Below are 18,137 nucleotides of genomic sequence, written 5' to 3'. Positions count from 1 at the left end.
ATGCTTCCTTATCAACAGACCCTGCTTCCTAATCAGCAGATCCTATGCCCTGACAGTAAATCACTAGTGTGTCCAAAACAATGTGCTATGATTTTTAATAAAGCATCTAACCAGGTTGAGACCAGGAGGAAGACTCTGCCCTCATTTTGTTTTTATTACGTGTGTGCATGAAGCACCTCAGAAAGCGACACGGAAGACTGAGTGCATCCAGCACTAGTGAATACCTGCAGGATCCTGAGCCTCTATGTTGACATTCATTAACCTACGTGCTTAAAATGAACCCTTGCGTGAACTGCACAGCATCCAAAATAACCCTGGGAACTGCTCACCGCACACTGCCTGCAAAATCTTCACTTCAGGGGCCTGAAGGCGTAACTGGTGCTTAGCACTTAAGCAGCAGTTCTCAAACGCCAAGGTACCTGAGAAGCACCTGAGATGTTACACTTGTAGGTTCCTCAGGCTCCAGAGACTTTGATTCTGTAGGTCTGTGGGTAGGGTCCAGGCATCTGCATTTTAACCAACATCCCTGGGACCCTGATATAGGTGATCCAGGGAACACACTTTGAGAAACACTGACAGAGTCATGGGACTGCTGGTCTTTTCAAAAAGGGGGCGGGCCTGCGTTTGATGAGAGCAAATTATTATCTTTTCCTAAGATGGGATAAGAAAGCCCAGTGGCCTTTTCTTTAGAGCAGGATGAATATTCATTTACTCAACTAGTGGAATGCTCTCCTCCAGCTGGAAGACCCTCACTCATGTGATGTCCACCCAACAGCCCTTACTCATTGCGTTGTACTATTACTCAGTAGTCCTTACTATTAGACACGGGAAGAGGGAGAGCTTGTCCTTCCTGTTTTTTCCTTTGTTTCCTTGCTTTCCTGGCATTCTTCATCACCTGACTCGTTGTTATATTTGAAAGATACATGGTAACACTGTAAATCAACGCTACTCCAATATAAGTTAAAAATAAATAATAAAGAGACGCGGTAAGTTGCAAATTGAAAAGATGACAAGAGATAGGTGAAGAAGAAGAAAAAATGGATAGGAGCATCATTTTGAAAATCATTTTTTAAAAAATCGAAACACCATGGCTACCTTTTTCCAGATGGCCAGTGTAAGCCAGGCTCTGCTTGAAACCTCCTCTTTCAAGATAGGGCCTCCTCTTCAGCGGTTCTCAGCCCAGGTTACACACATGAGCCGCCTGGGAGCTTGTAAAAACCCCACTGCGCAGGCCTCATCTCCGACAATTACATTAGGATCCTTGGGGGTGGGGCCCCAGGCATCCGTGCTTTTTAAAGCTTCCAGTTGATTGCATAGGCCTGGCAATGCTGAGAGCCACCTGGATGCCTGAGGCACCTCCCTCTCCCCTCCCCCTCTGTCTCTCTCCCCACCCTCCACCTAGCCCGTTCCATGGCTGTTGTTTACCCACAAGAAAACTGAAGTTCACCTGGTACCAACCCCAGGCTGTCTGACTCGAACACTATCGCTCCCGTTTTAGTTAAATTCTGTCCGTTCTGATAATAATTGTTCCCGTGCGATCTACAAAGTGCATAATCACACCCAGAAGGAACTCCTTTGACCCTGGCCTTTGAAAACAAATACCCATCTTGGAAACTGGGCAGCATTGGTCTTAGAGTGCACTGTTTCCCAAAGTTTGGGCCAGTGATCACCTGCATAGAAAACACCTAGGATTTAAATCTGCATTTTACGCAGATTTCTAAACCCTTCCCTCTGAAGACCTAAGGTGAATCAGGATCTCAGGGCATAAGGCCCAGAAGTTGTATTTTTAAGGTTCTGCCAGGTGATTCTTCTGCACAGATAAGATAGAAAGGATGCTGGGCCAGAACTTGGACCTCCTGAGGTCCCTCCTGAGCCTGGGGCTCCCAGACTGGCCACAGGACCTTGGAGGCAGCTTTGGATTCCACAGCTATACAGCAAGGAGCAAACAGTAATTCTTGTGGGGACACCGAGCTTCCTCGTACTCTGGTCTCCAACATTAAGAGGGTACCCCACCCTTTAGGCTCAAGATCCTATGAGAGCCTTGGCCTTGATATAAACAATGAGCGTGAGAAACAAGGGGTGTGTGTCTAGGAATGAGTTAAGGCCATCTCAGCCTGGAGCAAGGGCAGACAGGGCGCTGACTCTGGCTACATCAACCTTGCTGCACACCTGAGCTGAGTCGGGGAGCCATGACCCGGAGCCTGGGGCCACCCACACTGGACAGACGCCCTCGGGGCTGTGCTGGGGCTGTGGGCATTACAGCAGGATGTCCTAGAGGCCCAGAAGGATGGGCAGAGAATCAACCACCATTTCACTACCTTGGGGCTGGCAAGTGCTACTGTGACTTTGATCCCATCCAACGCAAACAGATAAGGGAGGAGACATAATGAATGATATGAATCTGAACTTATGTCTGAAGCTCCGTCATTGCTCAGGACATCAGGGTGACACTGTTCCTGGGGGGGATCAATGCTGAAGGAAGCCCAGTTCCAAAGAAAAATCTGTTTGCCTTCTCTACCTCATACGGAAGTTGTGGAAATCAAAACCAATGATGGCTGTGAAAGTACCTCTCAAGATATGAACATGTTATGTAACTCCAGGGTATGACTTGTCCTGTGAGTTAGCAGAAATCAGTGGATATCTGATATAATCAAACCTATGGAGGAATGAGGGAGTATTTATATCAAAATTATACATATTTCACAGGAGTTTATAATGAATGCATTTGAGTTTGAGTTGTATAACCCATTACATACCCAGTAGAGTGAAATTTTGTGAATGTAGAATGAAAGTAACTATTTTAGATGCAAATTCTGTTATTCATAACATAGATTCATGGTCAAACCATTTATTTATTCACTCATCAGACAAATATTTATTGAGCACCTACTATGTGCCAGGCTCTGTGCTGGGTGCTGAGGGAACTTCCTGGACTCATGGAATTAACAGACCGGACATAACATGAAGCAGGTCATCAGGTTGCCAGGCCAGGGATTATTAGGTTAAATTCTACTGACTTTTTTCAGGTGTTTAGACTCAGCTTTGACAAAAGCCCCCACCAATAAACTGAAAGAAATTAAAAAGGAAACACTGCACTCTTTGCCCTTCAATCTATATCATACACTTGTATGGGAAGTTCTATTTATGAAATTTTATTTTCTCATTGAGATCTATTAAATAACTAAAGATTAGGTCTAACCTCTTAAAAATCAGTATCAGTTTGCCAGGGCTGCTATAACAGAGTACCACGGTCTGGGTGGCTTATGCAACAGAAATTTTATTCTCTCACAGTTCTGGAGGCTAGAAGTCCAAGATCAAGGTGTCAGCAGGGTTGGTCCCCTCCGAGCCTTCTCCCTGTGTCTTCACATCTTCTTCCTTCTGCGTGTGTCTATGTCCTAATCTCTTCCTATAAGGACACCAGTTGTACTGGATTATGGCCCATCCTACCTAACTACCTCACTTAACCTTAATCACCTCTTTAAAGACCCTGCCTCCAAATATGCATTCTGAAGTTCTGGAGTTAGGACTCCAGCATCTAAATGTGAGGGGACACAATTCTGTCCGTAACAGACGACACGACATCACGTTGGGTCCTGCTCTTCTTCTGGAGCTGGGAAACCAAGAAACAGATGAGGCAGAGGGGCTGCTTGATATTCCTGTCCACCAACTGCTTTTAAAACAGGACGCATTTTCTTCCAAAGTAAGCACATCTTTTCTATCAAATGTCTTCCCCAATGAAGCTATTTCAAGGTGTCACTCCATCGGTCCTTTGTTAACTGAACACGGCTTTGAAAAAAGATGTCTGTTATCTAAAATAAAATTAACTGATGTAAGATTTGATTTGAAAGGAAGAAAATAATCTTGTATTTAAGATTAGATAAATAATCTCGTATTTAGAACATTCAAGGTCAGAGAGAGGTCAAGTGAAAATAGTTGGGGTTTGTGTCTGGCTTTTGTAGTAAATCATCCATGTCCTGACCATCACCACACAACACTACCTTTGTACACGCTCTCTTTCATAAATGTCGCTTTAAGATATTGATTTCTTTTAAATGCTTCAAGCACGATTTTGTAGTGCTGGTAACTGCTTTCATAGTTCTATTCATTTTATTGACTGTTTTTAAGTTTATATTTATGCTTTAAGGCATATTACTATGAAGGACTCCCTTTCACAAATTGAAGTAAGACAGAGATAAACAGCAGATGATCAGGGAAATCATATCCTGAACCACGGGAGTTAGGATGCTTCCATTCCTGTGGCAATTTATTTCTCCAAAGGATAAGCACCGAATCCAATCTATAGCTTTGAAACCTGTATTTTTCTCCATGAGACAATTCTTCCCTTTTCCATAGCTGTTCTGCAACGTACAACTGTATTTGCCAGTGGAGCCTTTGGTCCTGTCTCTCCACAGATACAAACTGAAGTTACCTTTGCATTAGCTGCAAGCATGCTTACCCCCACTTGGTTGATCTAGTATCATCATCACAAGGTAATCTGCCAACATAGTGGTATTTCATCACTGAATGTAAGAGTGTTTTCAAATATATGGGTTCACTCTGGTATGTAACAATAGGGAAGGATGGTTTTAAGACAAAATGGAAAAATTGGAAATTGGAAGACAGGGATTGACACATACACACTACTATATATAAAATAGATAACTAATAAGGACCTACTGTATCGTACAGGGAAGTCTACTCAATACTCTGTAATGACCTATATGGGAATAGAATCTAAAAAAGAGTGGATATATGTATATGTATAACAGATTCACTTTGCTGTGCACCTGAAACTAATACAACATTGTAAATCAACTATATCCCAATAAAAATTTATAAATAAATAAATTAATTAAAATTTAAGAAAAAAGAAAAATAGGAGATTTTCCCCCTCTCCATCCTGCAAATTTTATCTTTCCTCACATTTACTAGAATCCAAAGGATTCAATGCAGTGTAATGTATTACAGTGAAAACCTGGCAAGAATCTAAATGAATTTTAAAAGGGGACTGGGCAAGTAAATCATGGCATGCACGACTGCATCATATTCTGTCAAAATTAAAAATAAAGATTACAAAGAATTTAAATGATATGGGAAGTTGCCAGTGATAGAATGTTATGTAATAAAAGAAAGCTATAAATGTTGATATACATTACAGTCTTATGTTTAAAAATGCATGGGAAAAATAAGGGAAAGAAATATATAAATATTTTCTTATTTCTCTATTCCTGTATTTTCCTAAGTGTCTGTATGAAGTTGCCATTATTTTTGTTATAGGGAAAATTTAAACATTGTTTTTTAAAAAAGAAAACCCTGTTCCATATTTCATTCCTTTTAAGTAATCACTTGGCTGAAGAAGTGCCTGCATATCTTTTCTATGGCTTCGATGAATTTGAAAGGAAAAGTGATCAGTCTTGTGCAGGCTCTGGAGGAGAGGCAGAGATTCATGGCAGTTACAAAGGAAGGCCATCCGTCTGGAGTGTCTCATCATCTTACAGCATCCTTATAACAAACACACAGGGACAAGCTTTAAAAACTCAAAGTTAGGAGGGAAATGTGAAAGTCACACTACTGCCTTGATCAAAGTAGACGATCCAGATCACTACAAAGCAGAAGTTTAGAAGGTATGGTTTCTGGGCATTAACTCAGTCATAGATAATAATCAAGTGTGAATATGTGAATGTATGTGTGTGTGTACGTGTTACAGAGACCCAACCACATGGCCCCAAAGATCTATATCATTAATGACCAAACTGATTAATTTTAACATCAACAGGAAAATGCTGAACTTTACCAGCTCAGTGTGAAAACAGATGGGAAAGATCTTCAGATGGTATCTTTCTTAAAAAAAAAAAAAAGTAGCAGTTGACCTTCACATTATCCTCCCCTTCTTAACGGGGCATCTCCTGCCAGGGATGGTTCTCCATGGTCCATGGCTCCTGCAACTCATTCCCTCCCTGCAACCTGGGCTTCCTGCTCCTGCTCAGGGAACACATTAATTAGTGCTACCCATCTCTGCATCTTCAGACAGGGAGCTCCGTGTTCCACATAGAAATGGCTTTAAATACTGATGACTAAATCTCAGGTCCCAGAATAGTGTCTTTTCTCCATCATGTGAGATTTCAGGCCTGGGGTCTCTGAGGAAATGTTGAACTTTATTAAACACAAAGCTAAATCAAAGGATAATACCTAAGATAAGCACTTAGGGGGCAAATTATTTTTTACAGCTACCCTTGCTACTTTAATGTTATGAAGGGTCAATTCTTACAATTCCACCCTCTCTTAGAATTACAAAAGTTGGAGGCAGAATTTCATTTGTGAAAGACAAGAGATGCCTTGTAAACGGTAACACTTCAGACAATTCTTTCAGGCAGCAAAGTCTATATTTTAAGTTCTGTTCACTGGAACGAGCCTTTGTCTAAGCCAGCCCTTTAGAGCAAGATCAGACAGAAGCTCTGGAGCCAGACAGCTTATGAGCTGCGAGATTTGGGTCAAGTCAACTACTGGAGCTACTGAAGCTTTAATTTTCTCATCTGCAAAACAGGTATAACAACAGTACAGTTGTCCCTCGGTATCCAAGGGGGATTTGTTCCAGGAACCCCCTCAGATACCAAAATCCAGGGATGCTCAAGCCCTTTATATAAAATGGCAGAGTGTTTGCATATAACTTATGCACATCCTCCTGCATACTTTAAATCACCTCTAAATTACTTATAATAACCAATACAATATTATGCAAATAGTTGCTGGCGTGTGGCAAATTCAAGTTTTGCTCTTTGGAAATTTCTGGAAGTTTTTTTCCAAATAGTTTCAATCGGCAGTTGAGTGAACCCGCAGATGAAGAACCTGTGGATATGGAGAGCCCATGGTACCTCCCTCCCAGGATCATGGGAAGGACAAAATGAGTCAGTTAGACAGAGCCTGGCATGTGATACATTGTCAATACTACCACTGCGTACAGAGTTTTTTATTGTCTAGAATCAAAACGTTTCATTTTGGAAATATGACCTCTAATTTTCTTCCCCCAATGAGACTACTGACACTTTTTGCAGTTATAACAACCTGTGGTAACTGAGATTTCAAATTACCTCTTCTCCACCTTCACAACGCCAAATGGCATCATCCTCTCTCCCCAGCAGATTAATTTTGGTTTAAAATTGAGATTCAGTCACCATACTCTCTTTTGATACTGCAAATCTACAAATTATAGGTCAAGATTATAAAGGAATAATTGAATACACACTGCATACTTTAATGTAAAGTCTTAGTCATTGATGGTTAGATTTTCTGCTGCGTTGATTCCATTTTTTACTAAACAAAATAAAATGCAAACACAAGTAGTCCGGTGATCGTGTTTTACAATTAGCTGCATTTTGCTGACTACTCTAGAAGTTAGAAACATGTGTTACCTCAGTGAAGTCAGATTTCTTCTCTGGAACATCAGACTGGAGATTTTTAAGGGCAATGTGATCGTGGGGACTGTACTGGTTGTCCTGTAATCCTAGGCAAAGGGAGATAATATTGCTATTTTTTAGTATACGAAAGGATAAAATGGAGTATATAACTTTACTATAAAATTTAATGTCATCTACTCAAGTATTATATGAACCAATAGTGAATCCAGTGTACTCTGACCCTTGATAAAACCTTGTCTGTTCCCCTCATTCACTCCACCCCTCCATGGAGGCTCTGAGTTCCTTATTAGTTAGTTTATCAGGCTGCAAGTTCCCTTCTTCCATACCACTGTTTATGTTCCCAGACTCAGGAATAACTGAACAAGTTTAGCCCTCACACATTCACCCGTGTCCTGAGTTTACACCCAGCAGAAGGGTCACTTCTATGGATTTCTCGACAGCCCTGGAGTTAAGAAAGCCTGAACTTGCAAGATCGACTTTCATCCAACCTCTTAACACAATCATTTCAGAAGGAGTCTTGAGCAACTCAGACACTGATACTGAAACTGTTTTGGAATATCTGAGGATAATTTTGTGATGATATCCGTGAGGATAAATGAGACACCGTAGACCACCCTCCACATAAATATCGGCCATAGCAATAGCCGAGAATATCATCAGATCCAAAAGCACAAGGCAGTGGGCCAAGAATTGTAGAACCTGGGCTCTACCATCCACCAGCTTGAACACAATGGACAAGTCTGCAGAATCGCTCTACAGAATTTCCTTATCCACCCAGCCTGCCCTGCACACCTCGCGGAAAGCTGAGTAGAAGAACAAAGCACTCTGTGAGGCAAACCAGCGGTATTAGGACATCTGCCTGGGTGTCTTGCTGCTATTGCAGGAATGTGAGTCAAACACAAGAAGGTGGGGTAATGATGAGAGTCTGTGTGGCCCCATCTCCACAGCCCAGGGTCACAGTGTCACTTCCACAAATGCAGATATTCCGGGAAAAGTGATTTTCCAAAAGACTACAAAGAATGCTTTCCCAGTGGCTGGTGCTGGTGATGAGAAAGAAGAGATTTAAGAAAGCAGCTCTCTAGGGCTTCCCTGGTGGTGCAGTGGTTGAGAGGCTGCCTGCCGATGCAGGGGAGGCAGGTTCGTGCCCCGGTCCGGGAAGATCCCACATGCCACGAAGCAGCTGGGTCCATGAACCATGGTCTCTGAGCCTGCGCGTCCGGAGCCTGTGCTCCACAACGGGAGAGGCCACAACAGTGAGAGGTCCACGTACCGCAAAAAAAAAAAAAAAGAAAAGAAAAAAAAAAGAAAGTAGCTCTCTAAATTAGCATATTGTCTTTATCAACTCATGAGAAGGGTTTATTAAAGAATTCAGATAAAATTTAAAGCATTTTATGGGAAAAATGATGTGCTATAGTATTTTCAAGTTTGCAAAGGGGTCAGGACATGGCAATTTCAAGGGCTACCATGGACCCATCCAAAGCCTATGTCTCATCTTGTCCTTGGGTGACAAAAGAACCCCAGTCAGCTAGACCTAGACTTGTGGCTTGTCTCCATCTATTCCTGTTATTGAGCGACAGAGACAGTCATCCAAGATGATGTGCACAGATTACTTCCTGTGAAGCGCAAATATAAGACCTGAAAGATGTCATGGATTTCTGTGCAGAGTCGATACATCATGATGAACTGACAAGAAAGCTGATGAAGACGGAAATCTCCTGGCTCTGGTCCTGTGGCACCACGTTTAAGAACTCCACAGTCAGCACAGGCCTGGGGCCAGACCGGCCTGGGTCTGCAATCCAGCTCAGCTCACCTGCAGTAGGGGAGTTGCTCACCCTCTCTGAGTTTCTTTATCCATAAAGTGCAGATAATAACACATCCTGCCCAGCCTTGCCATCCGTGCGCTAAGGGTAACGTATGTAAAGTACTCAGGCTGGGGTGGGATGTGGGGTTAATGCTCGATAAATGACCCTGGTTATGACTGTCAATGAGCAGGACCAAGGCAGCTGTCCACCCCCCCAACTCAGACCCAGATGGTCACTATCACCAAGGCATCCGTGCTCACTGGAATCAGGCCACAAAGTCCCAGGGTCTCTAGCTACATGTGAGACTCTGGGCAAGTGACTCAGCATCCCTTGGTTCCTTGCTATGAAATGGAGATAGTGGTGCTTACTTCACAGAGTTCCTGAAAAAAGGATAAGTGACCTAAATTGCTAGCCCGTGGCACAATGCCCAGATTATAACAACATGCAACAAGCCTTAGCTACGGAGAAGTGTCATCATCTCCAGCAGGGAGGAGGGAGACTGCCCCCATCAGACAAGCAGGGGCTGTGTATGAGTGTCTGATCGCTGCTGTAACAAATGGCCACAAACTTAGTGGCTTAAACAGCACAAACATATTATGTTATAGTTCTGGAGGTCAGAGTCCAATATGGGTCTCCCTGGGCTAAAATCAAGGTGTCGACAGGGCTGCACTCCTGTGGGAGGGGCTGGGGAGACCCTATTTCCCTGCCTTTCCACTTCCTAGAGGCTGCCACGTTCCTTTGTTTCCATCATCACATCCCTTGTGATTAGATTGGGCCAGCCAGATAATCTTCCCATCTCAAGGTTCTTAATGCCACCTGCAGAGTCCCTTTTGCCATGCAAGGTAATATATTCGCAGGTTCTGGGAACGAGGACGTGGACATATTTCGGGGGACCATTATTACACCCATCACAGCCTCGTTGGGAAACCTGAGGTAGATGTATTCGTTGGAATGTAGGGCCTTTAAAATGATGACACTGTGGGAAAGTACTTACAATGCAACATTAACTGAAAGAAAGGAATCAAAGGCTTATGAACCCCATGACTGCAACATTCAAAATTTTTTTAAATGCGTGTGGGAATTCACACAAGTGGCAAAATTGTAACTTAGAGTTATGAGCCTGTTTTTGAGTAAAACGGAGGTGTGACTACAGCCATGCACGAGGGTGCCTGATCAATTAATGATGAACCCAAAGGCCTCAGGAGGGGGATTACCAGAATGGTTAAAAGTACAGACTTTGGGGAAGGAAAGACCCTGATTCAAATCCTTCTCTGACCCTAACCATTTGGGCAGTTTAAGTCAATTTGGGCAAGTTCCTTAAATTGTCAGAGTCTCATTTTCCCATGTGTCAGAGGAAACACAAGACCTGTCTCCTAGGGGGGTTACAAGGAATCATGTGATGACAAATATCAAGAACTTAGCAGAGTGCCTGTCACGTGGTAACACCTCCCCGTCCCTTCCCACCTGACCACATAACTGTCACTACTGATACAGCCCCCCTCTATTGGGTGGCCCTACCCTGGCATCACTGAGTAAGGCAAAGCCAGTGGACATTTGGGGCAGGTTACCAAGAACAAGACTGACAGGAGTTTGGGCATTTTCCAGCGCCTGGGATTGGTGTCTCCAGTACAGAAATTTGCAGAAGCCAGGACACATGGCACCTGGCCTTGGTTTCTGGAAGAGATCCTGCTGCAAGGGCAGGAGGTGGCCAGGCCAGTCTGCTCCCTCTCTCCACAGTGCGAGCTGGTCTTTCCCAGAGCTCTCGCAGGGGCAGGTGCCTGTCCCAGGGCCAGCAAGTCACTTTCACTCTGCATCGGGAAATGGTCCCGGTTAAAAGGAAACTGGCAGAGGGTGGGTGGGCCCTGCGCACCCATAGGACAGACAGGGCTTCGCCACAGGAGTCGGGCAGTCCAGGTCCAAATACTAGTTGTGTGCCTCTGCGTAGTTTACATAACTTCAGGGCCTCCAGTTTCCCTGCTATGGATCTAGGACACTGAGCTGACTCTATTCCTGCCCTGCCCCGTTGCCTTGCTGCCCCCGGCTGCTGGGAGAGTAGCAGTCAGAGGCTCACGGCTTTGCTCATCTCTGAGAACCATCCTCAACAAAGGCTATACTTTTCTCCACCTTGGCCACAGCCAGTGGTGACTCTGAGGGGTACAAAAGCCAGGGTAACTCTTTTGTTTGTTCCAGAGCATAAACCGAGGACCAGACTGCACCTGAGACCCTCCTTCCTCAGCACCTTCCCCATCAGGCCTCCCTCACTCTCTCTCAGGGTTCTGTCCTGAAGAGCACCCCCTCCCTCATGCCCCCTAATCCCTGCCTCAGGCTCTGCTTCTTGGAAGCTCAACATAGTTCCAGCTCATGGTGCTGGCTAAGAGTGGGGGCTCTCAACGTGAGTCCCCATGCCAGCAGCCTCAGCATCATGGGGTGACTTGTTAGAAATGCACATTCTCTGAAATAATGCTATTTGCAGCAACATGGATGGACCTCGAGATGATCATATTAAGTGAAATAAGTCAGGCAGAGAAAGCCAAATATCATATAATATCACATATATGTGGAATCTAAAAAATGATACAAATGAACTTATTTATAAAACAGAAATAGACTCACAGACCTAGAAAACAAACTTATGGTTACCAAAGGGGAAGGGGGGAAGGGATAAATTAGGAATTTGGGATTAACATATACACACGACTGTATATAAAATAAACAACAAGGTCCTACTGTACAGCACAGGGAACTATATGCAATATCTTGTAATAACCTACAATGGAAAAGAATCCGAAAAAGGACATATATTTTATATATATATATATATAAAATGTATACCCAAAACATTCAAATCAACTATACTTCAATAAAAACATTAAAAAATAAAAATGTTTTTAAAAAGAAATGCAGGGACTTCCCTGGAGGTCCAGTGGTTGGGACACCATGCTTCCACTGCAGGGGGCATGGGTTCAAGCCCTGGTCAGGGAACTAGGATCCCACATGCCTCCTGGGGTGGCCAAAAAAAAAAAATCATATCATGTGTATCAGGGACAGAGATGGGACAGTCACATTCCCGCTTCATAGACTGTCATAGACTGTAATGCTTCATAGACTGTAAACGCTTCCCTCATTTCTAGTCTGATAGGAGGCAAGGTTTACTCGGAATTTTCACCTGCCCTCAACGATACCCCTTTCTTAATATTCTAAGTAGACGTTTCTCAGAGACAATCACTTTTCAGATTTGAATTAAACTAATCACCTCTGTGAGATCTGACCCTGTTAACCACTCGGTGCCTCTGGACCATCTTTTCATGGTTGACTATTGGAACACTGGGGTCTTCTTACGGTCTTCTCCCTCTTGGCTACTGTGTCTTCCTTTCTTTAGTGGGTTCTCTCCTTGACTCCCTCTGGGTCTTCCTACCAAATCTCAGACCAGTGCCAAGGAAGGACCCAGACCTCACCTGTGGGCACCAGCCCTTAGAACCAGCTGCCTTCAAGCCCCCTCAAACTCAGCTTTTCCAAAAAGGGACCAATCAACTCCCCTCAAGCTGCTGCCACTGCAGTCTCCTCCTTCCCCTCCTCTTCCTCCCCCATATCCATTTTCTTGGCAAGTGGTCACCATCCTCCCATCACGCACAATAGAAATTGAGGTGCCCCCTCCACACCCACCCTTTCCTTCACTGCCAATGTCCAGCTAAAACCCAAGTCCTGATTTATCTCATGAAAAAGGCTCTGCTACATCTCATCAGCTTCATCTTCCCTGAACTGCCTGGTCTCAGCAAGGTGACAGTCAAGTGGTGACTCCACCAGCCTCGTCTCCTGTCAGGTACTCCCAAATCTCCTTGACATTGCCAGTTTGTGACCTTGTGAAGGTCACACGCTCCTTTGAAAACTCTAATGAAAGGGATACATTTTCCCCCCAGAACAGGACCTGGGAAATATACACATAACAATCTGAGCCCATGTGCGTGGGGTGCTGGGGCTCAAGGAGACCAGGGTATGGGCATATATCTGGACAAAACTATAATTCAAAAAGATACATGCACTCTTATGTTCATAGCAGCACTATTCACAATAGCCAGGACATCAAAACAACCTAAATGTTCACCCACAGATGAATGGATGAAGAAGATGTGGTATATATATACAATGGAATATTACCCAGCCACAAAAAAGAATGAAATAATGCCATTTGTATCAACATGGGTGGACCTAGAGATTATCATACTAAGTAATTCAGACAGAGAAAGACAAATACCTTACGATATCACTTATATGTGGAATCTACAATATGACACAAATGAACTTATCTACAAAACAGAAATAGATTCACAGACATAGCGAATGGTTGCCAAGGGGGAGGGTGGTAGGGGACGGATGGACTGGGAGTTTGGGATTGGCAGATGCAAACTAGTATGTATAGAATGGATAAACCACAAGGTCCTACTGTAGAGCACAGGGAACTATATTCAGTATCCTGTGGAAAACCATAATGGAAAAGAATGTATGTTTATGTATAACTGAGTCACTTTGCTGTACAGCAGAAATGAACACAACATTGTAAATCAACTATACTTCAATAAATAAATTTTAAAAAAAGAAATAATCCAAAGACTTTGAAGTTTAAAATCTATTAAGTAAAATTATTTCCATGAAATAATTCTCTAATTATTCTCTAATAAAATCTCTCCCAAGTTCCAAAAAAGAATTAAAAAAAGGAGATCAGGATAGAAATCCTTAAAATAAGCCTCCTTCTCCTTCCTGGATGTGGCTGCTTCATCATCTCTGTGACTTTGGCCTTGGATGACACCTGCCCAACTTTCCCAGGGGGCTAACTCCTCTGCACAGCTCAAGATCACATCCTCTCAGAGAGGCTCCTAGGCCTGCCCCCACCCCACATGCCTTCCAACCTGTGTTGCCACCTGTATTCATTTCCTAGAGCTACCATAACAAATTTCCACAAACAAGGCAGCTTGAAACAATGGCAACTTATTCTCTCACGGTCTTGGAGACCAAGTTGTTAGTAGGGCCGTGCTCTCTCTGAAGAACCCAGGGGACAATCCATCCTTGCCTCTTCCTAGCTTCTGGTGGCTGCTGGCCGCCCTTAGCATTCCTTGGCTTGTGGTAGCACCACTGGTCTACCTCCATCCTCACATGGCCTGTGTCTCTGTGTCTCCAAATCCCTCCGTCTTTATAATGACCCCAGCCACCGGACTGAAGGCCCATCCTAACCCAGTATGACCTCATCTGCAAAGACCCCATTTCCAGATAAGATCCCATTCACAGGTCTGGGGGTTAGGACTTGAACACGTCTCTGGGGGGACACAATTCAACCCAGCACAATGCTCCCTGACAGGCTGGCATCGCTGTGTGTCCTCACTACGCTGTCCTGTAATCGTCTGCTCTGAGTGTGTCCCCCAAGTTGACAGAGGCCTTTAGAGGACCTCTCATCATCACCTTCACCTTGTGTTCGGTACAGTGCCTGCCAACTGAAGACATTCGCTGAGTGCTGACTGAACGAACAAATTATTTTATTTTATTTATTTTATTTTTTTATTTTTTTGCGGTACGCGGGCCTCTCACTGTTGTGGCGTCTCCCGCTGCGGAGCACAGGCTCCGGACGCGCAGGCTCAGTGGCCATGGCTCACGGGCCCAGCCGCTCCGCGGCATGTGGCATCTTCCCGGACTGGGGCACAAACCCGTGTCCCCTGCATTGGCAGGCGGACTCTCAACCACTGCGCCACCAGGGAAGCCCTATTTTATATTTTGATAAGAGTTTTATCTATGGGAAAAAAATCAGAACACACCTTCCTCTGACAGTTTGATCCTATTCCACTGATATTTCAAAGACATTTTACTTAGATTCAAAGGTCTTTTAATGACAAGGATGCGCTCGGCTAAAGGAAAGAAAAGTCGGCCACAGTTCACATCTGTAATTCCTCTCAGAATGAGTCAGGCTCCACCTTCCGTGCTGGGCTGAAGAACCTCCAAACGCTCTACCTGATGAAGTCACCAGAATGTTTCCATGGTAACTGGGGAGGGGGTGGGGAGTCCACCCTGTGCTACTTCTCCTGAGCAGGAATAGCAATCATCCCTTTGACATTTATATCTGAGGCTTTGTTAGCAGGTAAAACACGTTTGCACAACCATTAAAGTTTTCTGCAGAGTACTGTTAGGTGTGAGACACAGAACTACTGCCTACAGTCCGAGACACATTTCCCCTCAACGTCTCATCACTGTTTTATTTTTCACCTTGTTTTGATGATGCTGGTTCTCTTGCCAGGCAGCATGGTTACTGTGGAAATGTTCCCTTAGTATTAAAATACATTCAGATAACACCACAATGTTAATTTGTTTACCCTGCTTGTAATATGTGTTACCAATGTTTGCAAACCGGTTTATCTAGAAAATTGGGCAACACAGCAGTCTGTTTACCGTGCATGCTATTATAAGAATGATCAATGCCTACAATTTCATAAAACACCTTTGACACTAAATTAAAATAAATATTGTTTTCTAATGTATACCCAATCGCGTTTGAGGTAGCTTATAATTAACAACACAGATAAAAACCAGCCAAACTGTGATAAAAGAAGCAAGTAATGAGCTGGAGAAATCACTGCACCATAAAGCCTGGGTTAAAGATGACCCTGGAACAGAAGAATCACAAACTAAGGGTGAGTTTGCAGCAGCCAAGGCCAAAGCGGGGGATGTGATAAATGCCATAACTCATTCCCTTTCGAATGAAATACACCGTTTCATACGGAGAGTGGTTTTATCCCCTGGGACAATGCATTGATAGCATGGGTCTTTATATAAATGGACAGCACCTTTGTAAGCTGGTTCAGAAATACCAGGACAACGTAAATTTCACTGGACAACCCCACGGTGCTTTGAGTGGGGTCAGTGTCACTATTACGCCATCATGGTTAAAATTTATTGTGTGATCACAGCAAGACAGATATTGGATGCAAAGGTTATCTCCTTTCACACTCAGAATGACCTTTGGAGGAGAGCACAATTATTATCCCCATTTTACAGATGAGAAAGCTGAGCCTAGTTGAAGTAACCTGCCAATCATCACCTGTCTAATAAGTTTCAAGCTGAGAGTTTGCAATATTAATTATCACTGCACAGGTAGAAAAGGTAGAAATGGAGCAGAATCTGTAGGATCTGATAACCTCTCCTATGAAGCTTGAGAAAGTGGACGGAGCAGCCTGGGTTTGGGCGTCAGACGAGCTCCCTCACTCTATTGCTGTTTGCTCCTCAGTTAAAGGGGCAAACTGAAGGGCTGAGAACTATGAAAAGTTTCCACGGGCCCAGCACACTGCCTGTCAACATCGGGCCCCCCCACAAATGGAACGTGTTATTAGCTGCAGTTTTACATCATTTTCATCTCTTCTAGAAAATGATGGAGTATAATACAGACCTGCCCAATAATGAATAAAAACCTGCCCACTAATTCTGTCTACTCGGGCTCTAGCTGATTTCTGAGACACCCGGAACCGGAGGCACCGGGCCTCTTGGTGCCTGGGCATGGCTCTGGGGTCTGCCTTTCTGTGGCAGGAGCAGGGTCCCCCCAGAGGACTGGGTAAGATCACCGGGCGCAACTCGCGCGCATGCGCCAGGCCTCTAAACCGCGAGGTCCCGCTCACATGGGCGGCATTGGCGGGGTCACGGCACAACCTCAGTTCTGCCAAGTTACTGGAAATCTGACGTCTTTGAGGACCTAGGTCAGGTGCTGGGCTAACAAAGATGAATAGAGCACAGGAGTTCCCATCTTTAAAGAGCTCAGAGTCCGATGAAGGAATAAGACACATAACGAGACCTTTTTCAATGCAACATGGATTTGATTATTTCCTCTTATGGGCTTCCCCCCTCCCCTTACTTGTGGTAAAATACACAAAACACAAACTTTACCATCTTAGCCATTTTTAAGTGTCCAGTCCTGTGGCATTAAGCACGTCCATCTACACCGTGTTGGGCAACTATCACCCCCATCCATCCACAGAACTTTTTCATTTTCCCAAACTGGAACTCTGTCCACCTTAAGTCATAACCGTTTCCCCCTCCCCCAGCCCCTGACCACCGCCATTCTACTTTCTGTCGCTATGAATTTGACTACTATAGGGACCTCAAATGAGTGGAATTACACAGTGTCTGTCTTGTTGTGACTGGCTTTTTTACTCAGCCTAATGTCTTCAAGGTTCATCCATGTTGTTTCATGTGTCAGAATCTCCATCCTTTTAAAGGTGAATAGGAACTTCCCTGGAGGCCCAGTGATTCAGATTCCATGATTCCACTGCAGGGTATGCGGGTTCGATCCCTGGTCAGGGAACTAAGATCCTGCATGCTGCACAGCACAGCCAAAAAAAAAAAAAATTAATAAAAATTTAAAGAGGTAAATAATATTCCATTGTACGGATGGACCATACTTTGTTTAGCCATTCATCTGTCGATGGACACTTGGGTTGCTTGCACCTTTAGGCTATTATGAATATTGCTGCTATGAACATGGCTGTACCAATATCACTTCGAGTCCCTGCTTTCAGTTCTTTCTACAGGTTGCCTTCTGCCTTTCATTCTGTGGTCCTGCCTTGGTCATGTAACCCAACATTTTCTTAGCATTCACTAGAGTCTTTTTTGAGGGGTACCCACATGGGTAGATAAGTTTAGGAGTCATCTTAAAAGAACTATCCTTTCCTCCCTTCCTACCCACGTGCATGGGGAGAAGGAGTGGGTTTTGTTTTAAGCCCTTGACAGGGGGAAGCAGTTAAGCACAGGTTGTCTCTGACACGTAACCCAAACGTCTTCAACATGGGTTCCAACCTGAAAAGGAAAGAAGGTGCCACCTCCCCACCCTTCCCCCCCACCAGAAAGGACTCTGTGAGCTGGGAGGCAGCCCAGGTCAGAGAAGACTAGGGCC

General features: G+C 44.1%; 1 protein-coding gene across 2 annotated transcripts in view; it reads right to left on the bottom strand.

The window, feature by feature from the left end:
• Window positions 1–18,137, bottom strand: part of LOC308623351 ((E2-independent) E3 ubiquitin-conjugating enzyme FATS) — a gene marked incomplete at both ends in the record, with an annotated part of 230,962 nt that overhangs the window by 72,741 nt on the left and 140,084 nt on the right. For both annotated transcript variants that reach the window (XM_081245615.1, XM_081245616.1), the window contains one exon: window positions 7,410–7,501. In XM_081245615.1, coding sequence (XP_081101741.1) covers window positions 7,410–7,501 — 92 coding nt within the window. The remainder of the gene's footprint in view (window positions 1–7,409; window positions 7,502–18,137) is intronic.

The sequence above is a fragment of the Mesoplodon bidens genome (assembly GCF_964165515.1).
Source record: "Mesoplodon bidens genome assembly, chromosome: 1".
Taxonomy (NCBI): domain Eukaryota; kingdom Metazoa; phylum Chordata; class Mammalia; order Artiodactyla; family Ziphiidae; genus Mesoplodon; species Mesoplodon bidens.
This window is presented reverse-complemented; position numbering and strand designations above follow the sequence as displayed.